This window comes from Salmo salar, chromosome ssa10 (genome assembly GCF_905237065.1).
Source record: "Salmo salar chromosome ssa10, Ssal_v3.1, whole genome shotgun sequence".
Lineage (NCBI taxonomy): Eukaryota > Metazoa > Chordata > Actinopteri > Salmoniformes > Salmonidae > Salmo > Salmo salar.
In genome coordinates this window covers 42,724,911-42,737,222 of record NC_059451.1, presented here as the reverse complement: position 1 = coordinate 42,737,222, position 12,312 = coordinate 42,724,911, and the positions used below count along the sequence as shown (strand labels likewise).

Here is a 12,312-nt window from a genome sequence, read left to right as displayed (position 1 = left end):
ACCCCCTCGCTACACCCTCCGACACCTCCTCTACCCCCTCCCTGCTTCCCTCTTACCCCCTCGCTACACCCTCCGACACCTCCTCTTCCCCCCTCCCTGCCTCCCTCTTACCCCCCTCGCTACACCCTCCGACACCTCCTCTTCCCCCTCCCTGCCTCCCTCTTACCCCCTCGCTACACCCTCCGACACCTCCTCTTCCCCCTCCCTGCCTCCCTCTTACCCCCTCGCTACACCCTCCGATACCTCCTCTACCCCCTCCCTGCTTCTCTCTTACCCCCTCGCTACACCCTCCGATGCCTCCTCTTCCCCCTCCCTACCTCCCTCTTACCCCCTCGCTACACCCTCCAACACCTCCTCTTCCCCCTCCCTACCTCCCTCTTACCCCTCTCTCCAGAATAGCACAGCAGGCCTCTCTGAAAATAGAGCAGGGGATGTTGGCAGGTCATGCTACCCTCTTCTGTGCTCTCTCTCTCTTTCTCTTTGCTTTCTTTTTTCTCTTCCTCTCGCTCTTCAACTCTCTTTCCCTCTATCTCTCTTTCTTCTATTTTCTCTTTCCTCTCTTTTACTCTCCTTCTCTCTCCCTTTCCCTTTCCTTTGCTCTCTTCACAGTGAATAGCCAACAGAATCACTCCTTTGTTTCAGCAGTGTGGAGGAACTTGCTGTTTGAAAACAGAAAACTGTAAATGATACGCAAGTGATAACTATAAAGAGAGAATAAGCACATTGTAGCGTGTTTTGGAGTGATTTAATGTATTATATTCAACTGTGTGGTTTGATCCCTGAATTCTGATTGGCTGAAAGCTATGGTATATCAGACCGAATACCACGGGTATGACAAAACATTTAGTTTTACTGATCTAATTACGTTGGTAACCAGTTTATAATAGCAATAAGGCTCCTTTGGGGTTTGTGATATATGGCCAATATACTCCGCTTTGCGTCGTGCCTAAGAACAGCCCTTAGCCGTGGTATATTGGCATATACCACACCTCCTCTGGCCTTATTGCTGAAATATTCAACTGTGACAGAATTGTGCTCAAAAAGTAACTGAATGTTGAAGGAATTAAATAAAGTTTTTGTTGTACTAGTTACTGACTTATTGTCTTGGAAGGCCACGAATGTGGATACTACTAGTACTGCAGTGCACCAAATCATACAGTTCTCTTAAAATGGTGGTGATACAGAGTGTTTTTGGTTCTGTACAATATATAAATGAGTTACCTCAGCCATGTTACATGTTTTGGACATTCTGTCCCTTGAAGCTGATGGTATTTCCCTGTGATGTGTGAAAGGGGGAGAGGACAGAAAAAGGGAAAGGTTAGCAAAGGAGGAAATCCTATTAGGAAAGTGAAAAGGGAAAAGTGCTCTTCTCCGTTTGAAACGGGCTCAAGAATCCCGTTGGGGGACCAGTGGGACACTTCAGTCATCTAAACTGTAGCTGGCCCGGCCTGAGGCTGGAGGGTGAGGGCTCTCCTGTACATGTCCTCTCTGTCCACCCCACCTGGTGCTGGCTCGCTGCTGAGGAAGGCCAGATGGATTCGTTTAACCTGACAAACTTCTACTGAAACAAACTAATAGAATAGTTTGGCGCAAGAGGGGTTGTTGTTGTAGAAACAGAGTATGGCTGGATGGATGGATCATGGAAGCAGGCAGAGCCCGCTGAAGGACAGTTCCTTGGGGGAAAGATTCTGAGAAGGAGCTCCCAAATTCAGTCCCACTTCATAGGCTTTCTTTCTACTAGACTCTCATTCTGGCCACAGGCTACTGGTTCAGAGGCTTTCGACTCTCACTCTGGACATAATACTACTGGTTAGGAGCTTCTCTCCAGGCTCTAACATTCCTGAGTGTAATTTAGGCAACTTGTAGATGCATACCATTGAATGGATGTGTTAATAATGGGTTCTCCCTTCAGTAACGTTAGCCCTGAGCCCTGAAGCAGAAGTGTCTAATTCCTTTTTGTGTAACAATTTTCTTCAGAGATCTGGCTCGCTCACACCTTTGCTAATAAGATCTACCGTAATCTAGAATTTACCTAGCATTTCATTTAGTTAACCACATCACAGGAGTTCATTCTTAGCTGACAACTGACCTATTTTTTCAATGGTGAAGTTTGTTATGGTCTGGTCTGGAATGCAAGCTGTTGCTGATGGCGTAAAGCAATTGAATTTAGTCCCATTTTAGTCTCATGTCAACCCCTGTCTAACTGTCAGCCGTGTAAAAACTATGACATATACATAGCTAAATTTAGATGTGTTTAGCCTTCAATAAATCTTCCCAGTGCCCTTCTTTAGTATCTAAAGTTGAGTGTTGTGTCTATCTTAGTGTATTTTCTCTGGTGACCTCTGTGAGTTTCAACATGGTCTCTCTCTCTCTCTCTCTCTCTCTCTCTCTCTCTCTCTCTCTCTCTCTCTCTCTCTCTCTCTCTCTCTGTCTGTCTGTCCTTGTTGTTCCCACTGCAGCAGAAGGCCCTGACCTGGCCATCCCCGGCTTCTCGCCTCCCTCCAGCCCCAACCCTGCTAAGAAGGGAAGCTCCCTCAACTGGTCATTCCCGGACAAGATCAAGTCCCCGCGCACCGTCAGGAAACTCTCCATGAAGATGAAGAAGCTTCCGGAACTCAGCCGCAAGCTCAGCGTCAAAGGGATCCCTAGCAACAACAACAACACCAGCGGTAACGGAGCCAGCGCGAGCAGCCAATCAGAGACAAGGACCCAGTGTCCCAAAACCAATAGTGGGTCAGAACCAGGCTCAGCTCCTCCCAGGTTGTCCCCAGGGGGTGGACAGGGGGCGGCGGCCAGCCGTAATGTGATCTCGAGATATCACTTGGACAGCAGTGTGTCGACGCAGCAAAGTTACAGCAAGAAGAAGAGCAGCGGGACCTCCATGTCGGCTAGCAAGGGGGGCTACCTCAGTGACGGGGACTCCCCAGAACTGGTGGCCAAGTCTGGGAAGCACAGGTCCTCAGAGGGCAAGGGAGGCAAGGGGAAGGAGAAAGAGAAAGACCCAGCCACTGGAGGAGGAGAGAGAACAGGAGCAGGAGGAGTAACAGGAGGAGGTGGCAGCTCCAAGCTGCACGGCACAGAACTAGACATTGACGCATTCCGCCACTACGCCTTCACAGAACAGCCCAAGTGCACCCAGTACATCTCAGGCCTGATGAGCCTGCACTTCTACGGCGCTGAGGACCTCAAGCCGCCACGTGTCGACTCCCGGGACGTCTACTGCGCCATCCAGGTGGACTCAGTCAACAAGGCACGCACTGCCCTGCTCACCTGCCGGACCACCTTCCTAGACATGGACCACACCTTCAACATCGAGCTGGAGAACGCCCAGCACCTGAAGCTAGTGGTGTTCAGCTGGGACCCCACACCCAAGAAGAACCGGGTGTGCTGTCATGGCACTGTGGTGCTACCGGCTCTCTTCAGGGTGACCAGGAGTCATCAGCTGGCCGTGAAGCTGGAGCCACGAGGCCTGATCTACGTGAAGCTGAACCTGATGGAGCAGTGGCAGAACTCCCTGGACGGAGGCTACGATGGGGACCGGGAGCGACAGATGTTTGGGGTGGAGGCCTGGAGGGTGGTGGAGAGGGAGAACTCAGGACTCATGGTGCCCCTGCTCATCGAGAAGTGCATCACGGAGATTGAGAAGAGAGGCTGCCAGGTGAGTTCAGCTCATGAGAGTTCATGTTTAATGTTTGTTTGGCAGATTCATCTCTATGGTGGTAGACTTGTATGAATTTGATGAAATTTCATATTCTTCAAAAATGTGGTTATTGTACTTATACAGTACTAACCATGTGAAAGTTATTAGTTTGGCATGATACTTGAAACTGGCTATTCTAATTAGTTGAGACTCCGCCCAGAAGTAAAATCGTCTGGATGCTGCCCATAGGACATCTATACACCCTGGGGGGGGGGGGCAACCTTCTTGCTTTCTCCGGTCCTCTACACAGCTAGTCTATCAAATGGAGGAGTACAAAGAAAACGAGTAACCTGAGGTAAGGTCTGGCCAATGGCCTGCTGGCAGCCATAGTCCCCTTCTCCTACTGGCCAGACCTTCCCTCAGGTTACTCTGAAGGGGCTGTCTAGCCTAGACACTGAGCATGCCATGGGACTGTCCCTTACTGAGGTTGCTATGGGCCAGTCGGTTTTCTATGTGCTAATGGTTTTAGCCACTGGCCAAGTACATTTATTAGCTGCGTTTTCTTTGTACTCCTCCATTTCTCTCTCCCCCTCTCTCTCTCGCTCGCGCTCTCCCCCCCTCTCTCTTTCTCAATTTCTCTCTCCCTTTCTCTGTTGATTCAAGAGACAAACATAACTCAGAGACTTGGTAGAGTTTGTGTAGGGGAGATGATTATCACTAGATGCAGTTTGGAGCCATCTTTACCTGTGTCCCCCAGGGGCCCCGTTTGAGAGGGGTTAGGGGGATCTACATCAGATTACACAGGAATGTATAGGATGTGTCACAGAGGCATTCAGAGAGAGCCAGACACACAGCATAGCATGTCTTTAGAAATAATGCTGTCTATCCCTAGATGGAGACGACTCTCGTTTCAGTGTCTCCATAACTGCATGGCCTTTGGGGCTGTAAAGCCTTTAAGGCACTAGATGAATGTGGCTGTTCTGAAACAACTGCTGATTGGTGTCCCAGAAGCGAGTTATGTGTGTGGGGTTGCTGTAAGGCGTGTTTTTGTATTTGTAAGAGACAGATGCCCTTTCAGAAAGTGTATCTGTCTGCTATAGTCCCATGTGGCTCAGTTGGTAGAGCATGAGGCTTGCAACGCCAGGGTTGTGGGTTTGATTCCCATGGGTGACCAGAATGGAGAAAGGAGAGAATGAAAGTATGAAATGAATGCACTCGTTGCTCTGTGTAAGAGTGCCTGCTAAGTGATGAAAATGACATATATTGAGACAAATAATTATCTGATAACAGCTCCACTCGTTCTATTATCTTTAGTAAAAAGTCAGTGAATTTTAGTGCATTGTTTTCCTAGAAGGGGGTCAGACGTTTGTGAATGGTGCAGGTGCATCCATCTTTTTGCTACCTGTCAAGATCACCTATTCCCATCCCTACTGATTGGCTTAGTTAGGGGTCCAACAAGCCTGTGTGTGTGTGTGTGTGGCTGGGTGTGTGGGTGGGTGGGTGTGCATGGGTGCCTGCCTGCCTGTCCTCATGCTCGCTCATTCAGGAAGTCTCTGACTCACCACGGGAAACCATTCTGTTGTTTTTAATTAAGGCGAGGACAGACCATTGTTTCCTATTGGTGTGTGTGTGTTGCTCAGCAGCAGCAGATAAGGCCAAGGCCTCTTCACCATCAGCTGTCACACTACTGCCTGTCTGTGTGCTCTCTGCTCTCTCCTCTCAGAGCTGCTACTCACCCTAAACTAAAAAAAGAGCTTTTTCTCAATAGGCTTGTTGTTCATTGTGCCCAGTGACTTCTGTTTACTCTTGCACTAAGCTAAATCCCTCCCTAATCTGCCCATTTTTTACCCTCTCGTGTGAGTGAGTGGGGTTTAGAAATGCTAGACAGAACAGAGAGCTCTCAGTCACAAACAGTGTGGCTAGTGGCCTGTGTAGACATTAGTGGCCGTAGTCTGGAGGCCTGTTAAAAGTCATAGATATCCAGCTATGTACCGAGCTAGGGGCTGGAGCCTGGAGACCTGTAAACACCAAAGATATCCAGCTATGTACCAAGCTAGGGGCTGGAGCCTGGAGACCTGTAAACACCAAAGATATCCAGCTATGTACCAAGCTAGGGGCTGGAGCCTGGAGACCTGTAAACACCAAAGATATCCAGCTATGTACCGAGCTAGGGGCTGGAGCCTGGAGACCTGTAAACACCAAAGATATCCAGCTATGTACCAAGCTAGGGGCTGGAGCCTGGAGACCTGTAAACACCAAAGATATCCAGCTATGTACCAAGCTAGGGGCTGGAGCCTGGAGACCTGTAAACACCAAAGATATCCAGCTATGTACCGAGCTAGGGGCTGGAGCCTGGAGACCTGTAAACACCAAAGATATCCAGCTATGTACCAAGCTAGGGGCTGGAGCCTGGAGACCTGTAAACACCAAAGATATCCAGCTATGTACCAAGCTAGGGGCTGGAGCCTGGAGACCTGTAAACACCAAAGATATCCAGCTATGTACCAAGCTAGGGGCTGGAGCCTGGAGACCTGTAAACACCAAAGATATCCAGCTATGTACCAAGCTAGGGGCTGGAGCCTGGAGACCTGTAAACACCATAGATATCCAGCTATGTACCAAGCTAGGGGCTGGAGCCTGGAGACCTGTAAACACCAAAGATATCCAGCTATGTACCAAGCTAGGGGCTGGAGCCAGGAGACCTGTAAACACCAAAGATATCCAGCTATGTACCAAGCTAGGGGCTGGAGCCTGGAGACCTGTAAACACCAAAGATATCCAGCTATGTACCGAGCTAGGGGCTGGAGTCAGGAGGCATGTAAAAACCATAGATATCCAGCTATGTACCGAGCTAGGGGCTGGAGTCAGGAGGCATGTAAAAACCATAGATATCCAGCTATGTACCAAGCTAGGGGCTGGAGTCAGGAGGCATGTAAAAACCATAGATATCCAGCTATGTACCAAGCTAGGGGCTGGAGTCAGGAGGCATGTAAAAACCATAGATATCCAGCTATGTACCAAGCTAGGGGCTGGAGTCAGGAGGCATGTAAAAACCATAGATATCCAGCTATGTACCAAGCTAGGGGCTGGAGTCAGGAGGCATGTAAAAACCATAGATATCCAGCTATGTACCAAGCTAGGGGCTGGAGTCAGGAGGCATGTAAAAACCATAGATATCCAGCTATGTACCAAGCTAGGGGCTGGAGTCAGGAGGCATGTAAAAACCATAGATATCCAGCTATGTACCAAGCTAGGGGCTGGAGTCAGGAGGCATGTAAAAACCATAGATATCCAGCTATGTACCAAGCTAGGGGCTGGAGTCAGGAGGCATGTAAAAACCATAGATATCCAGCTATGTACCAAGCTAGGGGCTGGAGTCAGGAGGCATGTAAAAACCATAGATATCCAGCTATGTACCAAGCTAGGGGCTGGAGTCAGGAGGCATGTAAAAACCATAGATATCCAGCTATGTACCGAGCTAGGGGCTGGAGTCAGGAGGCATGTAAAAACCATAGATATCCAGCTATGTACCAAGCTAGGGGCTGGAGTCAGGAGGCATGTAAAAACCATAGATATCCAGCAACAGTGCCTTCAGAAAGTATTCATGCCCCTTGGCTTATTCCACATTATGTTGTTTTACAGGCTGAATTCAAAATTGATTAAATATATATTTTTTGGCACCCATCTACACACAATACCCCATAATGACAAAGTGAAAACATTTTTGTAGAAATGTTTGCACATTTATTGAAATAAAATACATACATATCTAATTTACATACAGTACCACTCAAAAGTTTGGACACACTTTCTCATAAAAAGGGTTTTTCTTTATTTTTCCTATTTTAATTTTTTACTATATTGTAGAACAGTGCCAAACAGTTCATAACAGTGTAATTAAGTGTATATTGTGATCGGCCAGTACACACACGGTCCGTGTTCCCATGGTGGTTTCACTGGTCATGTAACTACTCTGTTGCTACTCTAAGAGGTTGTTTACAGTGTGTGACTGCCATGGTTTGAACTGACAGCTAGCTCCTTGCTAGTCATTAGTGCTGAGCGATTAACTGGCATTTCAGTTTTCTAACAACTAATTGACAGACATCGGTTCAATTATTTGAATTCAATTTTGTAAAAAGAAATTCTGTCAGCTCAATGCACACGTTGTGCAGTTTCTGTAGAGATAAATCAGATCATGCCCGAAGTGTGTGATGTAGTAGGGAGTTGTAGTTTCCAACAGGCCAATATTCTACATAGTTTAGCGCAGAAATAATGTTAATTAACTACAAAGACCATAATCCATTGCACGCCTACTAGTCCGATCTGTTTCTTTTACACCTGTTTTGTAAAAGAGACAGAAGAATGCGCCATAGCACGATTTGAGAGGGATGAAATACATGATCTAAGCCAAGGTTTCTCAAACTCAGTCAAATGTTTATTTATATTTTACGCTTTTAAGGGAATAGTGCCAGATTGTGGCAATTGTACCCTTTTTATACTCATCCAGAGTCAGATGGATACAATTTTTATTTGAATTGCCAAAATCTCATACTATCCCTTTAAGATCAGAGTGACAAGTTACAACATATATTTGTAGCAAACATAGCAAGCAGTGGTGTGAATGAGAGTGAGAAATGAATGAGAATCATATCTACAGTGCAGTGGTGCACATCAGTTATATTTCAGGTGTTGTCAACCTCATATCATTGTTATGCATTTTGGAGTAGAATGTCTTTTTAAAAGTCACCAGAAGTGCCTCCCTCCGCCCGTCCACTATCTCCCACCGCTGCTGAAAATCCTAGGGGAAACACTGTTGTATATAGATAATGGTATAACCCTCGGTGTATGACTCATGTTAGAGGGTCTGCACTCTGCATTTGGGACGGTAAGTATTTAACCTAGTCATGTGAGTGATTTTAGCAGGTTTTGTCTTTGTGTTTGACCTAGTTGTGTGTTTTTGCAGTTTTTTTGTTTGCCTGTATTTGACCTGTGTGTGTTTCTGCAGGTTGTGTGTATTTAACCTGGTTGTGTGTATTTCTGCAGGTTGTGTGTATTTAACCTGGTTGTGTGTGTTTCTGCAGGTTGTATGTATTTAACCTGGTTGTGTGTGTTTCTGCAGGTTGTGTGTATTTAACCTGGTTGTGTGTGTTTCTGCAGGTTGTGTGTATTTAACCTGGTTGTGTGTGTTTCTGCAGGTTGTGTGTATTTAACCTGGTTGTGTGTGTTTCTGCAGGTTGTGTGTATTTAACCTGGTTGTGTGTGTTTCTGCAGGTTGTATGTATTTAACCTGGTTGTGTGTGTTTCTGCAGGTTGTGTGTATTTAACCTGGTTGTGTGTGTTTCTGCAGGTTGTGTGTATTTAACCTGGTTGTGTGTGTTTCTGCAGGTTGTGTGTATTTAACCTGGTTGTGTGTGTTTCTGCAGGTTGTATGTATTTAACCTGGTTGTGTGTGTTTCTGCAGGTTGTGTGTATTTAACCTGGTTGTGTGTGTTTCTGCAGGTTGTATGTATTTAACCTGGTTGTGTGTGTTTCTGCAGGTTGTTTGTATTTAACCTGGTTGTGTGTGTTTCTGCAGGTTGTATGTATTTAACCTGGTTGTGTGTGTTTCTGCAGGTTGTATGTATTTAACCTGGTTGTGTGTGTTTCTGCAGGTTGTGTGTATTTAACCTGGTTGTGTGTGTTTCTGCAGGTTGTGTGTATTTAACCTGGTTGTGTGTGTTTCTGCAGGTTGTATGTATTTAACCTGGTTATGTGTGTTTCTGCAGGTTGTGTGTATTTAACCTGGTTGTGTGTGTTTCTGCAGGTTGTGTGTATTTAACCTGGTTGTGTGTGTTTCTGCAGGTTGTTTGTATTTAACCTGGTTGTGTGTGTTTCTGCAGGTTGTATGTATTTAACCTGGTTGTGTGTGTTTCTGCAGGTTGTGTGTATTTAACCTGGTTGTGTGTGTTTCTGCAGGTTGTGTGTATTTAACTTGGTTGTGTGTGTTTCTGCAGGTTGTATGTATTTAACCTGGTTGTGTGTGTTTCTGCAGGTTGTGTGTATTTAACCTGGTTGTGTGTGTTTCTGCAGGTTGTATGTATTTAACCTGGTTGTGTGTGTTTCTGCAGGTTGTGTGTATTTAACCTGGTTGTGTGTGTTTCTGCAGGTTGTATGTATTTAACCTGGTTGTGTGTGTTTCTGCAGGTTGTGTGTATTTAACCTGGTTGTGTATGTGTTTTTGCAGGTTGTGGGCCTCTACCGTCTGTGTGGTTCAGCGGCAGTAAAGAAGGAGCTTCGGGAGGCCTTTGAAAGGGACAGCCTGGGTGTGGAGCTCTGTGAAAACACCTACCCTGACATCAACGTCATCACAGGTAACATTACACCTCTGTCCTGTAACACCTATTACAACTATTTCTGTGTGTGACATGTACAGTGCCTTCAGAAAGTATTTACACTCCTTGACTTTTTCCACATTTTGTTGTGTTACGGTCTGAATTAAAATGGATTCAATGTAGATGTGTTTATCACTGGCCTACACACAATGCCCCATAATGTCAAAGTGGAATTTTGTTGTTGTTGATATTTTTTACAAATTAAGAAAACATTTCAATATTAAATATTAAAAGTCAATAAGTATTCAACCCCTTTGTTATAGCAAGCCTAAATAAGATAATGAGTAGAAATGTGCTTAAAAAGTCCCATAATAACTGACTCACTGTGTGCAATACATGATTTTTGAGAGACTACCTCATCTCTGTACCCCACACATGCTATTATCTGTAAGGTTCCTCAGTCGAGCAGGGAATTTCAAACACATGATTAACCACAAAGACCAGGGAGGTTTTTCAAAAAATAAAAAAGCAGACATTGAATATCCCTTTGAGCATGGTGAAGTTATTAATTACACTTTGGATGGTGTATCAATACACCCTGTCACTACAAAGATACAGGTGTCCTTCCTAGCTCAGTTGCCAGAGAGGATGGAAACTGCTCAGGGATTTCACCATGAGGTCAATGGGGACTTTAAAACAGTTGCATGGCTGTGATAGGAGAAGACAGTTTAATGGCTGTGATAGGAGAAGACTGAGGATGGATCAACAACATTGTAGTTACTCCACAATACTAACCTAAATGACAGAGTGAAAAGAAATAAGCCTGTACAGAATAAAAAATATTTCAAAACATGCATCATGTTTGCAACAAGGCACTAAATAAATACTGCAAAAAATGTGGCAAAGCAATACACTTTTTGTCCTGAATACAAAGTCTTATGTTTGGGCAAATCCAAATTCAATACAACACATTACTGAGTACCACTTTCTATATTTTCATGCATTTTGGTGGATGCATCATATTATGGGTGTGCTTGTAATCGATAAGGCGTTTTTCAAGATAGAAAAGAATGGAGCTAAGCACAGCAAAAATCCTAGAGGAAAACCTGGTCCAGTCTGCTTTCCACCAGACACTGGGAGATGAATTCACCTTTCAGCAGAACAATAACCTAAAACAGAGTTGCTTACCAAGAAGACAGTGAATGTTCCTGAGTGGCCGAGTTACAGTTTTGATTTAAATCTGCTTGAAAATCTATTGCAGGACCTGAAAATTGTTGACTAGCAATGATCAACAACCAATTTGACAGAGCTTGAAGAATTTTGAAAATAATAATGGCCAAATGTTGTACAATCCAGGTGTGGTAAACTCTTAATCGCTGGTAAGATGTAGTCGCTGCTGAAGGTGATTCTAACATGTATTGACTCAGGGGGTTGAATACTTATCTAATCAAAATATAGTAGTTTTATTTTTCATATATTTTTTTACAAATGTTATAATTTTTCTTCCACTTTGACATTACAGAGTATTTTGTGTAGATCGTTGACCAAAAACGACAATTCAATCCATTTTAATCCCACTTTGTAACAAAACAAAATGTGGAAAAAGTCAAGGGGTGTGAATACTCTCTGAGGGCACTGTACACACGTCACACGTGTCTGTGCATGTGTGTGTGCATTTGCATGTACGTGTGTGTACGTGTGTGTGTGTATATGTGTGTGTGTGTGTACGTGTGTGTGCATGCATGCTTACTTGCATGTCTTTGTTTGTTGTAAAGCATTCCAGTCAGCATACCACCAGCATGTGAGTGTGTCTGAGAGGAGCGCCCTCACATCAGCCAGCCAACCATCCAGACCAACATGCATTTAGGTCATTCCTTCATTTCTCTTCCCCAGGTTTAGACATGCCACTCGCTCTGACCACCCCCGCTCTGACACACACACACGCACACACACACGCACGCACACACACACACATACACACATACACACGCACACACGCACACACACACACACACACACACACACAGACCCTGAACATAACTCACACACTGAGGGTTACCATTATTTACACATAAAGAAATAGAGGACAATAACCCAGTTTCACTCTGCTTGAAGTAATGTAATTCCTCACTGGTTTCTATCATTATCAATGACAAACTAGGACTAAACTGTTCTGCTTGGACATGTTGGGACTGGAGTGAATGTCCAATATTCCCCTTCGCTGCAGCCTGCAGAAGGATGTTAGCCTAATCAGAATAGCTAAACAACACCAATGATCTGTTAACTTCCAGAGTATGTCTGCCATGTCACCTGTCAACCAATGAATACAGATTCCGGGAATAGACAGGGGAGGGGCAACAG

The 12,312-nt window shown here is 45.1% G+C and overlaps 1 protein-coding gene across 2 annotated transcripts in view; it reads left to right on the top strand.

The window, feature by feature from the left end:
* The window catches only part of LOC106560448 (rho GTPase-activating protein SYDE2), a 67,006-nt gene that overhangs the window by 30,380 nt on the left and 24,314 nt on the right, over window positions 1–12,312 (top strand). For both annotated transcript variants that reach the window (XM_014123369.2, XM_014123370.2), the window contains exons 3-4: window positions 2,460–3,658; window positions 9,864–9,990. In XM_014123369.2, coding sequence (XP_013978844.2) covers window positions 2,460–3,658; window positions 9,864–9,990 — 1,326 coding nt within the window. The remainder of the gene's footprint in view (window positions 1–2,459; window positions 3,659–9,863; window positions 9,991–12,312) is intronic.